Consider the following 20,347-nt stretch of genomic DNA (forward strand, 5'->3'; position numbering starts at 1 on the left):
ATGAATATGCCTACACCAAATAATGGTTGGTACAAGTGGTTGAGTTTTACCTACATTAGTCAGTTGTAGGTAAAAGTATTTTTGAGATTTACCTACACTAATTTATGTTTGTAGCAAAAAAGCGTCTGTAGGCATAGGTTATTTTTCTTGTAGTATCATGCAATTATTTGAGAGAAAAAAATAAAAACTAAAAACTGAATAAAATCCTGCTTTCTTCAACATAATTCTGGCCATAGGTCCTAATCAGCTGTCAGATCTGCAATATGGTGTCATCCCCAGTTCCCGCTTCAGTGGTATCTCTGACCTTAGAGGGCTCACCCTCCCTCCCCCATTAGTGGAGGGTTGGACTCCTGGCTAAACAACCTGCTGGATGAAGGCCTCTGGGTCATCAATGGTGGATACATGCTAGGTGGACTGAGAGTCTATGAAGATCCTGAACAAAATCTTGTTTTTTTTTTAATTGAAGAACAAAAATTAACAAAAATGTTGGGTTGCCTCCTCCTAGTAAGCGCTTAATTTATTATAAGTGTTGTCAATTGATGATCCATCTTTTCTGAGGAGTGCCTGCTGTAGGGTCCACTAATTCCACAGCTCCATGAGGTCTTACTTCTTTGATCACAAATGACCTTGACCACTTTGACTTCAGCTTTCTTGGAAATAGCCTGAGTCTGGAATTGAAGAGCAAGACTTGTTGGCCTGGCTGGAAGTTTTGTCTCTGTAGTTTCTTGTCATGATACGCCTTCATCTTCTGCTTATAAATCTTGGATGATTCATAGGCGTTCATCCTCATTTCTTCTAACTCTAGCAATTGTAACTTCCTCTTCTCTCCAGATGCAACTTCATCAAAGTCAAGAAGTTTGAGGGCCCGACCCAGTAGGCTTTGTGCTCTAACTCTACTAGTAGGTGGTATGCTTTCCCATAAACCAACTGGAATAGTGAAAGGCCTATGGGAATCTTGAATGTAGTCCTGTAAGCCTAGAGAAAATCGTCCACCTTCAAAGCCCAATCCTTTCTTGATGATGCGACAGTCTTATCAAGGATTTGCTTTAGCTTTCTATTTGAAACTTCTACTTAGCCATTGGTCTGGGGATGATAAGGTGTGGCCACCTTATGTATGACATTGTAATGCTCCAAAACCTTCTTCAATTGTGTATTGCAGAAGTGTGTTCCTCCAACACTGATCAAGGCTCATGGTACTCCAAAATGGGAAAATATGTTTTTCTTCAAGAAGTTTATCACTACCCTAGTGTCATTTTTGGGAGTGGTTATTGCTTCCACCCACTTGGACACGTAATCAACAACTACCAGGATATAGATATTCCCGTATAAAGATGAGAGAGGCCCCACAAAGTCAATCCCCCAACAGTCAAAGATTTCTACCTCCATTATGTTTTATAGAGGCATCTTGTTCCTTCTGGAAGTCCCCCATATTCTCTGGCATTTGTCACATCGATGCACATAATCATAAGCGTCTTTGAAGATTGAGGGCCAAAAGAACCCTTCTTATAACACCTTTGTTGTTGTCCTATCACCGTTATGGTGACCACCGTATGGTGAATTATGGTAGTGCCAAAGGATGCTCTGTGCTTCCTCCATCATAACACACCTCTTCAACAGATTGTCTGCTCCTAGCTTGAACAAATGTGGATCATCCCACACATAGAAGCAGGCATTATGTAAAAATTTCTTCTGCTGACTCCAGTTAAGCTCTTCAGGGATGATTCCTGTGGCTTTGTAGTTGGTCACATCAGCAAACCATGGTCTTATGGTGACTTGTAAGAGGAACTCATCAGGAAATTCTCTCCTTACCTTCGGTTCTTCTTTGGTCACTTCTTCATTCTTCAACTGGGAGAGGTGATCAGCTACCACATTCTCGAATCCCTTTTTGTCCTTGATGACTATCAATTCTTGTATGAGCAGGACCCATCTAATCAGCCTTGGTTTTGAATATGCTTTTGTGAGAAGGTGCTTGATGGCGGCAAGGTCAGTGAAGATCACCACCCTTGACCCCACAAAGTATGGTCTGAATTTTTCTAAGGCAAAGACAATGGCTAGCATTTCCTTCTCCGTAGTGGCATAATTCATTTGTGCTTCATTCAGAACTTTGCTAGTGTAGTAAATGATGTGGAATTTCTTGTCTTGCCTCTGTCCTAGGACAGTGCCCACTACATAATCACTAGCATCGCACATCAATTCAAACTCTTTCCTCTAGTTAGGTGAGATCATCACTAGGGCGATCGTGAGCTTGTCTTTTAGGGCCTGGAAGGCCATTGAACACTCTTCATCAAATTTAAACACAACATATTTGTTTAGAAAATTGCTTAATGGTCTTGCAATTTTGGAAATATATTTTATGAATCTCCTATAGAACCTTGCATGTCCTAGGAAGCTTCTTATGCCTTTAACATTGGATGGTGGTGGCAACTTCTCAATGACATCAATCTTGGCCCGGTCTACCTCAATCCCTCGGGCCAAAATTTTGTGGCCCAAGACTATGCCTTCTCGAACCATGAAGTGGCAATTCTCCCAGTTCAGAACTAGGTTTATTTACATGCATCTCTATAGCACCATCTCCAAGTTCGTCAAGCAACATTCAAAAGAGGGCCCAAATGTTAAACAAGTGGCCTCAATAACTTAAGAGGAGGCGAATTAAGTTTAAAAAATTTCCTCTAATAAACTTTAATTCTCTCTTTAAATGGAATATGCAGACTTAAAAGAAAAGAAGTAAAGAACAATTCAATTGATACTTTTTTTTAAAATTTGTAAAATAAAATTAAAATGCAATAAATTAAAGAAGTTTAGGGAAGAGAGAATTGCAAATTCAGTTTTATACTGGTTCGACCATGCCCTGTGCCTACGTTCAGTCCTCAAGTAACCCACTTGAGATTTCCACTAACTTGTAAATCCTTTTACAAATTATGAACCACCCAGGGATACCCTTCCCTTGTGTTCAAAGAACTTTACAAATCAAGAGACCTACTGTCTCTTGATCAACAATTGATTGCTTTTGAAGTACAGAAGAATATTTCTCTCTTTTAGAGAAGAATGATACAAGTTGAAGAACTTATAAGAATCCTTAATGATTTTGCAAGTGTTTGGCCAAAGGTTTTCTTGTGAGAGGATAAGACAATGAATGTTCTGAAAAACTCTGAAGAATTTCGAGTACAAGTCACATATTTATAGGCCTTTGGTGACCTTTCAAAAACTTGTGAAGAGTTGTGGCTTTTTAGAGTTATTTTCAAAATTTCCTCACTAGTGATCAATTACAAATGTGTGATAATCAATTATACAGCTAATTTTGAGGAGTTACAACTCTTTAGTTTTGAATTTCAAAATTTTCGTGACTGGTAATCAATTACACAATTGTTGTAATCGATTACATATTTAAAATTCAAATTCAAAACTTTCTGAAAGTTGTTTTAAAATAGTTTTTCCTCTGGTAATTGATTACAGTCTCTTGGTAATCCATTACACATTTAAAATTCAAATTCAAATGTTTTCTGAAAACTGTTTAAAACTATTCTTGCTTCTGGTAATCGATTACTAGAGGCTAAGGCGGCAATCGGTTACCAGAGAGAAAAACATATTTTTTTCAAAACTGAAATTCACTTAAAGATTAACTTTTAAGGCCAAACCTTTTCAATCTCTTAAAGAGATTCTTTTAACATATAAAGGACTAATTGTTAATCGTTTCTCTTGATTTCTTGATCTTGACTTGGATCAACGTTGAATAGCTTTCATCTATTTGGCATCATCAAAAGCTTCATACAACATATGCATCTACACCAAATACCAAGAAGTCATCCATGAATACCTCGATACTTTTCTTCACCATATCTACAAAAATGGCCAATGTGCACCTCTGAAATGTGGCAGGTGCATTACATAGCCCAAACGGCATTCGTCTGTAGGCAAAGACACCAAAAGGGCATGTGAAGGTCATCTTCTCCTGGGTCCACTACAATCTGATTGTATCAAGAGTATCCATCCAAGAAGCAGTAATAAGCATGTCCCGTAAGCCTCTCCAACATTTGGTTCATGAAGGACAAAAGAAAATGGTTTTTCCTTATGGCTTCCTTGAGTTTGCGATAGTCAATGCATTTTCTCCAGCCAATGACAGTCCTTCTTGGGATTAGGTCATTCTTTGCACTCTGAATGAATATCAGGCCCCCTTTCTTTGGTACCACCTGGACTGGGCTTACCCAAGCATTATTAGAAATAGGGTAGATAAGCCCAACCTCTAGAATCTTGAGCACCTCTTTCCGCACCTCTTCCTTCATCGATAGGTTAAGCCTTCTCTGAGGCTGTTTGACTGGTCTATAGTCTTCTTCCATCATTATCTTACGCATACAATAGGCAGTGCTGATTCCTTTCAGATCTGATATGTGCCACCCTATTGCCTCCCTGTGTCTCTTGAGGACCTCCACCAACTTGTTCTCTTCTTTTGCTGTTAGCTCACCACTGATCACTATAGTCTCAGTCTCGTTCTCCTCTAAGAACACATACATCAAATGGTTGGGTAGGATCTTTAGCTTTACCTTGGTCTTCTCGGATGGACCATCGTTTGTCAGTTCTGCAAAGTTGGTCCCCCCTGCAAAAATGTTTTCTTCATGATCTAAGTCTTCCAAGCAAACCCTTAGATCCTTCTCCTCTTCACTGGTTAGATAATCCACAACATTGATCAAGGCTTTCTCCAGTGAAGTTTGTGTGGTTGAAAGAGCATTGACGTCTTCTTTATCGACCTCCTTCACCTTGAAGCACCTCCTATCTTCCTATAGGTATTTAGTTACTTCGAAAAGGTTGAAGGTTACCTTTTGGTTGTCAATGCACATTTCCAGATTATCATTCCCCATATCTACCACACAGTTGGCAGCTAGCATGAAGAGTCTACCTAAGATAATAGGAATCTATGTATCTTCTTCTATGTCTATGATGACAAAATCTACTGAGAAAGTAAAGTGGCGGACTTTGACGAGAACATCTTCTACTACCTCGTACAGTCAGGTGATTGATCGATTTGCGAGCTAGAGGGTCATCTTGGTAGGGTCTATCTTTGGGTTTCCAATTCTTCTACACATTGACAATGGCATCAAGTTGATGCTTGCCCCTAAGTCAATGAGAGCCTTCCCTACTGATTCGTTCCCTGTGGTACAAGGGATTGTCACGCTCCCGGGGTCTTTAAATTTCTTGGGCAACTTCCTCTGTATCATTGCACTGTAGTTGCCTCCCACCATAATGCTCTCATTATCAATGTACTTCCCCTTCTTGGTGAGGATGTCCTTCATGAATTTGGTGTAGAGTGGCATCTGCTGCAAGGCTTCCCCAAATGGCATGGTTATCTCCAGTCCCTTGAATATCTCCAAGAAACGCTTGAAGTAACGCTCCTTATTCTTCTTTGACGACATTAAAAGGTATGGGGGCTCTTTTAAAGGGGTTGGTGGCTCTTCTTTCCTATCCTTTCGGGCTAGTTGGATGTTGGTCTTAGAGGTTAAGACCTTCTTCTCTACTTCTTCTTCTTCCATCTTCTTCTCTTCTTCTTTGTCTGCCCTTCCTTCCTCAGACTGGTCCTCTTCAGCTTTCTCTTCTTCTTCTTGCGCTCTCCTCTGGCTTCTAGTCAACACTGCCCTGCATTCCTCCTTCGGGTTCTTCTCTGTGTTGGCTCCAAAGCTGCTAGCGGGTCTTGCAGCCATTTGTTTGGCTAATTGTCCAACTTGTATCTCTAGGTTCTTGATGCATGACTTTTTGCTCCTATAGTTGGACATGGATATCTACAAGAATTGATTTACGGTCTCCTCAAGCTTGCTAGTCTTCTCATAAAGATCGACCCCTTGGTTGGAATTCTGGAAAAATTGACTTCTTTGCTCCTTGTTGAACTAGTTCCCCGGATGATTCCTCCAGCTTGAGCCCTATGTGAAATTCCTCCCTTGGTTGAATCCTGATGGTCATCCTTGGTTGTAGCCTTGGAATCTGTGGCAATTCTGAGCTCTCATGTAGTTCACCTCCTTTAAAGAATCTTCTTGGGCTATGCATTTCCCTAGCTCGTGTGCTCCACTGCAGATGTGGCATCCCCCTATTTGCATAATTGAAGAGTGAGAGGGACTTACCGCTTGTAATTTTTAAGGGAGCTTGTTGATGGTCTCTGTTAGGGACTCTATTTGTCCGGCCAATAGCTTGTTTTGGGCCAGTGTTGCATCTTGGGCTGTGAGTTCTAAGAGGCTTTTCTTTTTTGGCGTGTGTCGTAACCTACCTCACAATGAGATGGCAAAAGCGAAATAGATAAGCCAAAGCGTGTTCCTCTCCAAGGGAGAAAATGAATGGAGTCGCCACCAACATTTATTCGAGGAAAATGTTAGAAAAATCAAAAAGAGGTTTATGAATTTTAAAAATAAGGGTTCAAGAGTTGTTTACGCATGGGGAAGGTATTAGCACGCCACATGCCCATCACAAGGGATGACAACCTTTAATTGAGTGTTCGTAACGTGACTTCAAAATTATTTACTTTTCCCTTTTTATATTTTTTTTTGGTTGACAAGGGTGTTGTCCTTGCTCCTACGTATCCTCAGGTGCGATGAGGAATTCAGACCTACGTAGTTCTTTAAGTCTAAATATTTGTGTGTTAAATTGATTTTATGTTTTTGAAAAATTTATTTTAATTGCGAACAAAAAGTCGTCTAAGGCATTGGACCTTGAAACGATGTTCTAAATTTTGAAAAGCGGAGAGAATTGTTAAGGCGTTGGACATTGAAACAATCTCAAGTGATACTTGATAAAAAGAAGTTATGAGTTGGTTTTATTTGAAACACAGTCAATCAAACGTTTTTTTTAACTTTTTACTTTACTTATCATTTACGGCACCCTCACCAAACGTAGAGAATGAGCAATTTTTGATTGAACAAACTTGGAGATCAACTCAGCAGTGCAGGTCACTTGAGCAAACAAACCAACGACTTACATTCACATTCCAGTGAAAGTTAAAAAAGCAAAAATGTAATTGTGAGAGAATGAGAGACAAGGACATCAAATTTATCCATATTATTAACATTGTGACTATTGTTTACAATAATGAGTCATTGGAGACATCTAACAACAACCTTCAAATTGCCCCAAGCATCATACATAGTATTGGTTGATGACATTAGAACTCACGAGCGATTCTCCTCCTCGAATCTCAGCCAGCTTGAATCAATCAAACTTTGCACCTTATGTTTCAGGGTCATACAATGCTCAATGGAATGCCCCGAAACTCCCCCATGATAAGCACATGTCATGTTGGGGTTGTATCCTCTTGGAAATGGAGGTTGAGAAATCCTTGTTAGGTTTATGACTGCCATTGCATTATTGAGCAGATAGGGGAGTAAGTCAGCATATGGCATTGGAATTGGGGTGAATTCTACAGGCTTCTTTTCTGGAAAGTTCCTTCCCTGGTTGGTGTTGGATCAAGTGGCCTCGGAATAATTAAGAAGGGGGGTTGAATTAATTATTAATAAACCTTTACTAATTAAAAATCTGCCCTTCTTAGGCTTTTACTATAATGTTAAGAAAGTAAAGAACATAAATAGAAACTTAACCAAAAGTAAAAGCGATAATTAAAGTGCACAGTAGAAATTAAAGAGTGTAGGGAAGAAGAAGACAAACACAAGAGTTTTATACTAGTTCGACAACAACTCGTGCCTACATCCAGTCCCCAAGTGACCTGCGGTCCTTGAGATTTCTTATCAACCTTGTAAAATCCTTTACAAGCAAAGATCCACAAGGGAAGTACCCTCCCTTGTTCTCTTTGTAACAACCAAGTGGATGCACCCTCCACTTGAACTAATCCACAAGAGATGTACCCTCTCTTGTTCTTAGTTACAACAACCCAAGTAGATGTACCCTCTACTTGTACCACAAAGGATGTACCCTCCAATGTGTTAAGACAAAGTTCTCAGGCGGTTAGTCCTTTGAAACTTTGTGAAGGGGATACAAAAGATATCTCAGGCAGTTAGTCCTTTGAAATCTTTTGTATAAGGGAAAGGGAAGAATCAAAAGAATTCTCAGACTGCGTCTTATTGAATTCTTTGAAAAGGGAGAAGGGAGACACAAAAGAATTCAGGCGGTTAGTCCTTTGCTCTTTTGGAAAAGGGAGAAGAGAGACACAAAAAGAATTCAGGCGGTTTGTCCTTGGCGAATTCTTTCTGGCAAAGAGAGAAAAGAATGAAAAAGATGAATATCAAACTTTTGTTTTCAAGGTTTGGAAAAACCAGAAAACTTTAGAAAGTTTTTGCAAAGAAAGAAGAAGAAGAAGTTCAAAGAGATTCAAAGGTTGTAAAAGAATATGTGGAAAAGTTGTTTGTAAAGGTTGTCGAAGATTATTGAAATGCAAATCAAGGTCTTGCTTTTATAGACTCTTCAAGTCAGGTCAAGAAAACCATTGGAAGAGTTATAACCTTTAGAAAAACCTGAAAACCATTGGAAGAGTTACATCTTTTGATTTTTGTTCAAAACTTGTCACTGGTAATCAATTACCAAATCCTTGTAATCGATTACACAAAGCTTTTTATGAAAGGATGTGACTCTTCACAATTGAATTTGAATTTCAACGTTCAAATACACTGGTAATCGATTACCAATATCTTGTAATCGATTACACCATTTTGAAATCAATTGGAACGTTGCAAATTCAGTTAAAAGCTTTTGAAATAAAACTTTGCCACTGGTAATCGATTACAGGAAACTTGTAATCGATTACCAGAAAGTAAAAAACTCTGGTAACTTAGAAAATTTTGAGAAAACTCTTTTGAAAAGCAAAATTGTGCTATGTTTGTTTTTTGAAAAATCTTTTCAATAATTCTCATGTGAAGTCTTCTTGATTTCTTCTCTTGAAACTTGAATTCTTCTTCTCTTGAATCTTGAAATCAAACTTCTCTTGATTCTTGAATCTTGTTGATTTCTTCTCATGAAACTTGAAATTAAACTTGATCTTGAACTTGTTGACTTAATCTTGAAATCATTCTTTGGGCTTTTTGTCATCATCTTTGTCATTATCAAAACAACTTGAATAAACTTTATTCATCATCATGAAGCTTGCTTCTACAATCTCCCCATTTTTGATGATGGCAACCCTGAAATCAAGAAACACATGCACATTCTTTTTCCTAGTCGATCACTCACTTGATTCTCCATATTCTCCCCCTTTGTTTTTGAGTTTAAGCTTCACTTGAAACTAAGTTAATTAATTATGTGAGTTCTTGATTTAATCCTTATTTCTCTCCCCCTTTGGCATCAACAAAAAGCCAAAGTGCGTAACAAATATAAAACATACATAAATTACTAATCACTCACAAGACATTCATTGAAAAATCTAAACCAATCATGAAGCAAGAAACATGAATAGATCAAATATAAAAACTACATAGTCATATAACACAATTCATAATTGTTCAGTCATACTATGCAAATAAAAGAAATACTAAATGTTCAAATCTTATAATAATATAGATCATTTGGATAGGTCACTAGCATCTAGAAGTCCTAATTCTCTTCTAATATTGTAGAAAGAATCTTTGTTTAGTGGTTTTGTGAAGATGTCTGCAAGTTGATTTTTAGTATCTACAAATTCTAAAACAACATCACCTTTTAGAACATGATCTCTAATAAAATGATACCTAATTTCTATATGCTTGGTTCTAGAGTAAAGGACTGGATTTTTAGATATATTTATGGCACGTGTGTTATCACATTTTATGAGAATGTGATCTAATACTATTCCATAATCAAATGGTTGTTGTTTCATCCACAGAATCTATGCACAACAACTATCAGTAGAAATATATTTTGCTTCTGCTGTGGATAATGCTACACTATTTTGCTTCTTGCTATTCCAATAAACAAGAGTAGACCCTATGAATTGACATGTGCCACTAGTACTTTTCCTATCTATTTTTGATCCTGCAAAATCCAAATCTGAGTATCCTACTTAATTGCATAAAGAATTCTTAGGGTACCATAATCCTAAGTTAACTGTTCCTAATAGATATCTTATGATTCTTTTTACTGCCATTAAATGTGAAAACTTTGGATTTGATTGAAATCTTGCACACATGCATACACTAAACATAATATCTGGCCTACTTGCAGATAAGTAAAGTAGAGATACAATCATACATCTGTATTACTTTGCATCAATGGGTTGACCGGATTCATCTTTGTCAAGATAACAATTGGTGTTCATAGGAGTAGCCAAGTGTTTTGAGTTTTCCATTCCAAATCTCTTAATGAGTTCCTTGCAATACTTTGCTTGGTTGACAAAGATCCCATCATTTGTTTGTTTGATTTGTAGTCCAAGAAAGTAATTTAACTCACCCATCATGGACATCTCAAACTCACTTTGCATATCAATAGAAAACTCCTTGCACAAAGATTCATTAGTAGATCCAAAAATTATATCATCAACATAAATTTTTACCAATAAGATATCATTATCCTTCTTTTTTATGAATACGGTAGTATCTACCTTCCCTCGAGTGAAATTCTTTTCTAATAGGAATTTACTTAATCTTTCATACCAAGCCCTAGGTGCTTGTTTTAAACCATAGAGTTCTTTCTTTAATCTATAGACATGGTCTAATTTTTGTGAGTCTTCAAACCCAGGAGGTTGTTCTACATATAGACATGCGTGTTCTTTCCTTTTGATTACAATGATTACAGTTCTGATTCCAAGGAAAGAATGCGATGAGCAATGCAACCAATGTGAAAAGAGAAATGGACATATGTGAATGATACATTGTTGAAGTATTGTAAATTTTTACACAGGACATTCAGTAGAATATGGGATCAAATCAATTTAGATTTTCATTAAAACAACATTGTTCATTACATCTTGTCAGGGTTCAAGTGCAACTGGAAATAAAACATGGACATCAAGAGTCCTTAATTTTTTAAATTATTTTGCTCAATCATGTGTTGGTAGTAGCCAAAGAAGCTATGTAAACTCGATCCATCTTCTGCCCTAACTTTTGCAAGCTGGTTACTTCCATACTTGACCTTGACTTGATGAAAACCTTTTCTTAAAAGCATATGCTTGGTTCGACCCCATAATCCAAGGAATAGAAATTTTGATTGTCAATACTTCGACAACCTATCATAGAGATGAATGATTAGGGCATACTTATGCTATGAATGACAAATGTAATCATGAGATTGACATGAGACGCCCAAAGAACCACCCTTTTCTAGTTAACAATGCATTAGGTACCATGTTCACGTGATTTTCAATCATTTTTCAAGAGAAATGAGTGTGTAATCCCAATATGGTTTGTTTATAGCTATCATCATGGTACCCAACACATGTAACTAAGAATGTGTTGTAAACTTTCACGCTTCATTGTAACCTTACTTGGTTCTAGAGATATTATCCTCTTAGGTAACAAAATTGTGGTGGTAGGGACTACCAGCGAAAATGCCTCACCAAAAGAGGAAGACTCTAGGTTAGGCTTCACTTTTATCAAGCGAGTCGGAGACCCAACATGATCACAGATCGACCTCCACTCCATATGGCTCACACAGACCCAGGTATAGGGCCTAACATCTCAATGTGTGTGCAAAAGTGTAGGTGCCATTTGTGCATAGAACAAAAATCTTTCTAACTACGAATGTAATAGATAGATAGACACACACCAAACACAATAACATAGCATAGTTTATACACAAATATGGACAAAACAAAAGATAAAAGAGAAGAGGGAGCATAAATAAAGAAGAAGTCACGATAAAATATTGCACACTGATTGAATGACTTAACTCTCTAATAGTCCCCAATGGAGTCACCATCTATAGCAACCTACCTCACGATGAGACGACAAAAGCAAAATAGATAAGCCAAAGTGTGTTCGTCTCCAAGGGAGAAAATGAGTGGAGTCACCACCAATGTTTATTCGAGGAAAATGTTAGAAAAACCAAAAGAGGTCTGCGAATTTTGAGAATAAGGGTTCGGGAGTTATTTACGCATGGGGAAGGTATTAGCACATAACGTGCCCATCACAAGGGACAAAAACCTTTAATCGAGTGTTCGTAACGTAACTTCAAAATTATTTACTTTTCCCTTTTTATATTTTTTTTATTTTTTTTGGGTCGGCAAGGGTGTTGCCCTTGCTCCTACGTATCCTCAGGTGCGATGAGGAATTCAGACCTATATAGTTCTTCAAGTCTGAATGTTTGTGTGTTAAATTGATTTTATGTTTTTGAAAGATTTATTTTAATTGCGAACAAAAAGTCGTCTAAGACATCGGACCTTGAAACGATGTTCTAAATTTTGAAAAGCGGAGAGAATCTTTAAGGCATTGAACCTTGAAACGATCTCAAGTGATATTTGATAAAAAAAGAAAAAAGTTATGGGTTGATTTTATCTTCGTTTTGTTTATTAACTTTCAACCTCTTCTAAAGACAATTTTACAACACTAGTGATCGGTTAAGATTGAATTTTACAAAGAAAGACGAGATTGTTGACGATAGATGGAGAAGATGAATGTGCACATAATAACAAGGGGGACCCCTAAGGGTACATATATCACATTCAATCCCTAAAAATAAAACTAACCGAGGCTCGCATGAAGAACACAGAACAAGAAAACGACGTAGAAAATGATCGTGGTTGTGATTCGGTAGCGCCTCGGCTTCATTTCCTCTTCTTTCTTCTTCTTCTCTCTCAATTCTCTAAATTCCCTCCACCTCTGAACCTTGGAACCCTTTAAAACACCCCTAGGATGCCTATTTATAGGCAAAAGGCCACCTTGGGGTGGTTGCAGCTTGCCCAGGCGAGCTGAAACTTAACCCTAAAGCAGTGAACTCGCCCAGACGAACTAGTCCCTTAGCCTTCAAGATGCATTTCAACTTATTTATTAATATTTAAAAAATACAAAATAATTAACTTAACTTTATAATCACGAAAGGCACAAATTTAATCTTATAGAAAATAATGTTGTGAGTGATTCATATTCATATGAACTAAGAAAACAAGAAACATGATCAATCATTTCTTTCTCATTTTTTGACCAGGGATGTTTTAATATTAAAATAACAATTAAAATATGTACATAATAAATGAGCAATAATTTAAAACATATATAGAATTACAAATGTTTACCCACTCTAATTGAAATTAAAGCTATGCTATTTTGAATATAATTAGTTTTAACATATGGTTTGTGTACTCAACAATTCAATGCCAAAGATCTTCACCATGAAGATCCTTTATTATTAGTAGTTTCTAATTGCAATAAAAACATTAAAATAAAACAAATAATTATAATGATTTAAATTTAAATATATATGATCATGATAAATAAAACATTCAAAAAATATTACATCAATGGCATGAAATGTATTATTATTTTTATTTTTCTTATATATTGTAGATCCCTGCCTGGATCCGTTATGAAAAGGGTTAGGAGAATAATGTAAAGATTAGGATTGAGTGAGGCCCCCACCATGCGTAGGTGCCGTTATCTTAACACAATACCAACACTACATTATATTGTTATTCAGCCTTGTTTCATTTCCTTATACTCAATTGCAAAACCAAAATACATATAATTAAAGAAGAATAATTCATAGTATAAAATATGAATCCTAAAGCTACAAGTGAAGGAGGAAAATAAGGTTCCTCTACTCTTTAAAGGTACTTCTTTTTTTTTTTTTTTGTGAACAGAATCCTGGCTCTTATGGTAAGAGTTTTTTTTCTTTTATGAAAATAAAAATCAAACATACCAGTTTTTTTACCCTTGAAGAACTCGTTCTACTTTAGGTGAACATCAGAATCAGTTTCGAATATTGGAAACCAATTTTGAACGGGTTTTAAAATAAGTTATGAAACAGTTCCGAAACTACTTAAAAACCTGTTTTGCCGAAACTGTTTAAAGTTCAAACTGGTTTCAAAATATAATAAGATACCACTCTAATTTATGCGGTGACAAATAAACACTACATTTTTCTAATATAGATGCAAAAAGGCTGCAATACGTCTGAAATTATTTCTAAACCTTGACTCTTAAACTTATTTAATGTTACATTACATTTGTAGTTTCTATGTCTTGGTTGTATATACGGAAGCCGCATTTGCTTTCTGTTTTTATTGTTTGCTTGATTGCAACAGTACTACACATGTTTGAAACTAACAAGATCAGTTACATATAGCATAAATGTCCTGGTACCCTGATATAAAGAAAAAGAAAACCAAACTTCATCTGCCATGCATATATAAGTCAGCATCCAGGAGCTGCAAGTACAAAACTACTTCATCAGACTTACCAATTTTTAAGAGCTTCTAAAAGAATAGCATCCAAATCATTTTTTGTGTTCAGAACTGTGATCAGAAGCTTGACACTCTCAGCTGCACTTCACCAGAAAAATAAGAAATAATATCAGAACCAAGATATTCCTGCATTATGAATAGCAAAACTTTGGCATCAAAGTAAATTTTTCTAGCAAGAAAAATATGTTTGCCCAGAAAAATGACAATTGTCGTACCTTTTCAGAAACAAAGTAATTTACCATTGGAACTACTTCACCATAGAGATAAACTATGCAGCAGTAATCATTACAGCATCTCTATTTGTTAACATCTTAGTCCTCTGCCTCATCTGAAAATGGATAGGCAAGTAAGACATCTAGTATTATAACAAAGATGATTACACAGAAGATGCTTCCCTTTCCAGAACGCATCGGATATGTGCACTACTTGTAATTCTCATTTTGACGTTGACCTTCATCCAAGCGTTAAACATTAGAACAAAATAGGCCACTAGTTAAAATAAATCATTAGCTAAAAAGGCCTCCTGCCTAATCTAACTTTCCATATAAGGTATATTAGGACCGGAGCAGATTACTAGAGGCTTACTCAAAATTTAATTTGCAGATATGGGTGGCATTTATTATCTGGAAGGAAAATGCAGCATAAAATGTAATAAAAATGAATTGTTTTAAGCTAACTAAAGTAACTAAATATGAATATTAGCAGCCGTATCCTATCCACCATCATATCTTATGAGCTTAATGACTCTACCTGACCCACTTTTCCCATATCTAGATCTCAGGAAAGAACAGGGATTGGAGTCACCCCAATATGACTGGTTCAGTGTTCTCACCATAACCCAATCCTTAAAATTAATGGGTCTTATTCCCAATAGATATGTCCAAGTTTGCGTGCCTTGTCTAATCAAAGTTTCAAAATGTTCAACCTACAAATCAATTAACTATGCTATCAAATGTGCCACTGAAAGCAAGAATTAACTTGCACACCTATTGAGCCTCAAACTGTTGAAGGAGCAAAAGAACAAAAGCACAAAACTTACTAGCCACTGCAAAAAACAAAATGGAAGTCAGATCCCATGCAAAACATTTACCGCACAAAGGACTTTTTGTTGGATGCTCACTTTTCCGAAGCCTTCCTGCATAATAGAAACATAGGATTGATGCAACAAACAATGGCAAGGTCTGAAAATTTTTTGGGCTCTTCAAATTAATAGCAAACTCATTATTGCATCCCTCAACATTGCAAACCAGCAAGAGCTATGCTCAACCTATAGCAGCCAAAGAAACATTTTTACAAGAAAGAAGACCACCGGTTGCATTATCTTAATTATAACCTGCCATAGATTTCCTCCATTACTTAAGCATCCATATATATAAATATTGTCATATGACCATTTCATCAACACTATCAGATCATGAATGCCAATAACAAATTAAAAGAGATCAGTGAGAAATTGATTCCTACTATCACTGCTAAAGTTTATGTCAAGATAACAAGCAAGCAGAAGATAGGCTAACTTCAGAAAGTAATCTGTTGACTGACTGATAATTGACGAGGCACTTTTTCATAATAGCCAAAAACAACATATCCCTTTCATACTAGTGGCCACAAAGCAACAGTGATGGCTTCGAAGTCCATAACACATTACTCCTCAAATCCTACATGAACTAAGACAACATATATATTGTTTGAAGGTAGAGAGACTATAGGTAATCTGCTATAGAAGGCAAAAAAGATATAATAACTTGTGTCATTTACATTCAATACAGACATGTGCTTGATAAGTACTTTTGATCGAACTAGCCAACAACCTATAAGCAATTATTATGTGACTTCAAAAACCTCTTCATAAATGTGATGGTGCTCATTGGTGTATCACCATAGTTCAAGCCAGCTTACTTTAAAGTTTAAACTATGTCATTTGCTTACCCTTCATTTAACTCAACAAAATATAAAGCTCAAAGTCATAGAATCCTATGTTGATATGAATCATAGAATTAATGGCATGATGACAATTAATTACCACATTACATTTGCTTTCCCCATCATAGGTAGTTTGAAAAATCATAGCATTACATATAGAGATAAACACATGAAGAAAATCAGATCCTTGTGACTTGAGAGACTCTAATAGCAACCTGTGCTCCTATAGATAGTCACACCTTAAAAAATGTTTATTAAATGTTGTTTTTCCCATGTAATATTGACCAAGAAGCATGAACATGAGTTTAGCATTAAAATCATTGGTAAACAGTGGAGATACAAAATCATTTATTATTGTAACTGCATTGAGATTTGAGAGGTAATTTCTTCAAAGATTTATAAGTAACATGGGACAGTTGTAAATGCTTGATGCTGAACAGTTCCATTTCCCTCACGTGAGACAATAACTGCTGAACAGTCCTTGCCAATTTGAGTTCTGACAGTGTGGGTTAAGTATGTATATCCTGCTCTTGCCGGAAAAACCAGCTGCATTAATGAACTCAAGGAAACCCAGGAATATGGTGTAACAAGTTTCCAACACAGTAATATTAGTTTTATTTAAAGCAATTGATGCTCAAATAGATATACAATGAAGATAGGTACCCCCAGTCAGAAACTTTTTTCCTTTTCTATGTAGGTCTTCCTAGAATTGATGCTAAAAGCACGGAAATGTAATGGTGAAGAAAATGGTCATATTAGACACATAAAGCTGTAATGTCACTACCTACATACTCCTGACTCATGATACAATATCTTGTTTTTGCATTTTGCTTACCACAGTTAGAGTGCACCAACCTCAGTCACTTATCCATGCTAAAAGTCAAAGACCAAATATTGGCTCCAATAGCATCACTAGTTTTGACTCTATATCAGTTGATAATTCAATGAGTAAAATCAAGTAGACATTCATAAATAGTATTTTGGGTAGATGATCTAGTAAGAAAAGATTTCAATTTCTCCATGACTTGTATTGATCCAGAGGATTTGATAATCCAATTAGTTAAATCAAGTAGACATTCATAAATCGTATTTTAAGTAGAGGATCCAATTAGAGAAGATTTCAACTTCTCCATGATTTGTAATTAGGCAGCAGATCCAAGCATTCTAACACCATCGGTTTTAGGCATTGAACATCTGAAGATTTTAATCTGGCTAGACACTATCATTAAAGGTTGGAAATATTTTTGAGAAAGATCAAGAGAGAACATAAACACTGGTCTATAGTGCAAAGAGATTCTACCCAAAAAAATGAATGCATCACAAGTCATGAATTCTATGATAAATAACATACAATAACTCTTCCAAGTTAAAACCTGCGACATGGACTTGATAGATGGTACAGGTCATGTAAGACATCAACTGTATGAAAGAGTACAAAACAGAACGATAGGGAATACTCTCATGGAAAGAAATACAGAGGAAAGAAAGTCGAGAAAGACCATCAAATCAAAACAGCAGCTCAATCCCTCTGCAAGTCAGACAGAATTAGAAGCAAAGAAAACATGTACGGAAGATAAAAGATGCGTTGGAATAAATTTATGGCTATAGAATCCAGCTAAATAGGCAAAACTCTGTCAGAATAAAACACAACATCAGTGAATGAGGCTCCCACCTAATGGATTCTTGGGAGTATATACTTCGCAGCCTTACACCCACAAGCAGAGAGTCTCTTACTACTTACTATAAACATGAATTTCAGATCACAAGACAATAACCCCACCATTACACCAACGCTTATCCTCTGAAAAGAGAACAACACCAACAAACTTTTATTGACTTCTTTACTCCCAAAGCCTTTACATCAAGTAGAGAAAAAGACTTTCAAGTTTGGCATACATAGAAGCAATCACAAAACAATAAGATTAGATAATCTCAAATTTAAAATAGATTGACAAAATAAGGCAAAACATTTAAGTGTCGCAGGATAGAAAATACTGAATAGAATAAAGGGAAGGGAATTAAAGCATAAAAAAATAGAAAATTAAGATAGAAATTAGAGTCCATTTGTTTAGCAAAACAAATAGCTTGGTAGAAATATCTTTCACATTCATGTTTGGTAGGCAAATCGGCAAACAGACGTATAGGATGTTTGGCGAAGCTCTAAGCAGAAATTATATTCATCATTATTGGAAAGCTAGATTTTCAATCTTTGTAGTACACTATTCTTTACATAGCATTGAACTATGAAATCAGATACATAATCTAAAATCTATGAACTGAAACTTTTATAATGCATCTACTGGCTAACTATAACACACAACACAACACACAAAAGAAAATTGTTGATTCTTTATTACAATAGATACGGTGAATGACAACAATGTAGAAAACACACCCCGGCACATATTGCATAAAAAAATTCTCACATATGAAACTTCATAGGGTAACCATGGTATAAGTCGCTCAGGGTTACGTTCTGGTGGTGTAGTATCATGTGGACCGGGGTTCGCCTTTGATGGTTGAGTGTTAGCCTTTGCTAATTGTCTTCCCTCCCAACAACAAAATTAAGAACAATGATACCGGAAGGTTGCACTGGTTGCGTCTAACTGCTATGCAGTATGCAACAGGGTGTGCTTTGTACATTGTTATTCTTTGATCTTCACCAAATTCTTTCATCCAAATTTTAGACAGATTGAGAGAATTAAGAACGACATTTGGCAACAAAAAGATTGAAATTAGATTCCATTTTGTTTAGCAAAAAGAGTAGCTTGGTAAGAAACGTCGCTTTCACATCTTTTAAATGCAATTCTACAAAATGCTTGGTGGAGCTCTTCAGAGTATAAATGTTATTAATTAATGAAAACCTTAGATCTTGAAGCTTTGTCGTAAACCTTTTTTGATGGATATTTTTTCCACAATTTTATTTTTGTTATTTTTATTACATACTACACTTTACAAGTAGTTTCTAAAGAAGTTATAGTTTTAGAAGTCTCCACAGAATCTTTTCCTATCTATCTATGATGCATGTAGACTTAAAGGTGTCTCCATGTATGGACACACATGTCATAAAATAGCTCAAAGTGGTCAATTTCAAGTATTACAGAGGTAAGTCTAATTGAAACATTAACACTCATTTCATACATTCATACATACCACATCTTACTCGGATCTCATCTCAGTGTGGTAAGAGAAAGCTTGTCGACACCCATTTGAACAAAACACAAATATACATTGACAGATTTCAAATCACCCCAATATCTTATGTTTTAACCTTACTTAGTCAACAACAATCAATCATAATTCCCTATTTTGGGTAGTAGGGTTTTGAAATGATAAGAACATACATTTCATATCCATTGCAAAGCAGATTCGTTAATGTACATTATCAACAATTCCCCAAGTATACCATAATAATTTTGCATAGCACACTCCCGTGCAGAATACATGAAATTGGTCACATATTAAACTACACAACCATAGGAAGGAGTGACCAACCTTCATAACCATGGCAAGCGCCCAGCATGTCTTCAAAATCCACCTCACCATGAAAACGTTCTGCATCGCGGTTTCACTGACCACCAGACTCTCGGACTGGGGCATCGGACCTCAGATCGAGAACAGCGGCAGTTCGACCATGGCAGATTAAATGGTGGAGTTGTAAATGTGATGTTGAATTTGTTGACGGTGACTTAGGTTTACTGTGTGTGGAGAAAACACGGGTCCATATAACCACGTGTAGATAATAGATAATGAAAAGGAGGATGCTGACTGGTGTGGGGATGATGAGACTAATGAAAAGGAGGATGCTGACTGGTGTGGGATGATGAGACGGAGGGAGTCATGGTTTTCCCTAGGCATTGTAACGGTGACGGTGTGAGACATAGTTTTGCCACTATAACATGCATGCAATGTTATACGTTACTATGGGATCTGTGAAGGAGGTGATACACTACAATAATGGAAACTTGAGAGAATGGAGTTTGCTATCACGACTTAGTTGAAAGAGACTAAATTTGTATTTTTTATTTTTCAATGACTAATTCCTTATTAAGGCTATGCTTCACAGAATTAATTGAAAATCTAGTTGAAACCGAAAAGTTAACTAGATGGTAAGTCAGCAAACCCCACTACCTTGAG

At 36.3% G+C, this 20,347-nt stretch overlaps 1 protein-coding gene and 1 long non-coding RNA gene across 3 annotated transcripts; both read right to left on the bottom strand.

Moving 5' to 3' along the window:
* Positions 1–3,974: 3,974 nt before the first annotated feature.
* LOC112998166 (uncharacterized) lies at positions 3,975–4,853 on the bottom strand. The gene is made up of 2 exons (XM_026124211.1): positions 4,812–4,853; positions 3,975–4,772 (listed from the first exon to the last, which is right to left on the bottom strand). The coding sequence occupies exons 1-2, from the start codon at positions 4,851–4,853 to the stop codon at positions 3,975–3,977; spliced, it is 840 nt and encodes a 279-aa protein (XP_025979996.1).
* Positions 4,854–14,065: 9,212 nt separating this feature from the next.
* Positions 14,066–19,877, bottom strand: LOC121172870 (uncharacterized). 2 transcript variants are annotated; one of them, XR_005886615.1, is made up of 5 exons: positions 19,706–19,877; positions 15,378–15,422; positions 14,503–14,615; positions 14,284–14,365; positions 14,066–14,187 (listed from the first exon to the last, which is right to left on the bottom strand). It is a non-coding gene; the product is annotated as an uncharacterized lncRNA (long non-coding RNA). The 2 variants fall into 2 exon arrangements; XR_005886614.1 differs by having other exon boundaries at positions 14,076–14,365.
* Positions 19,878–20,347: the final 470 nt, after the last annotated feature.

Source organism: Glycine max, chromosome 10 (assembly GCF_000004515.6).
Source record: "Glycine max cultivar Williams 82 chromosome 10, Glycine_max_v4.0, whole genome shotgun sequence".
NCBI lineage: Eukaryota > Viridiplantae > Streptophyta > Magnoliopsida > Fabales > Fabaceae > Glycine > Glycine max.

Coding starts and splice junctions, on each gene's coding strand:
- LOC112998166 (XM_026124211.1), bottom strand. CDS start 4,853: ATGGGGAATGATAATCTGGAAATGTGCATTGACAACCAAAAG. Junction 4,773..4,811: donor TGTGCATTGACAACCAAAAG/GTAACCTTCAAC, acceptor AAATACCTATAG/GAAGATAGGAGGTGCTTCAA.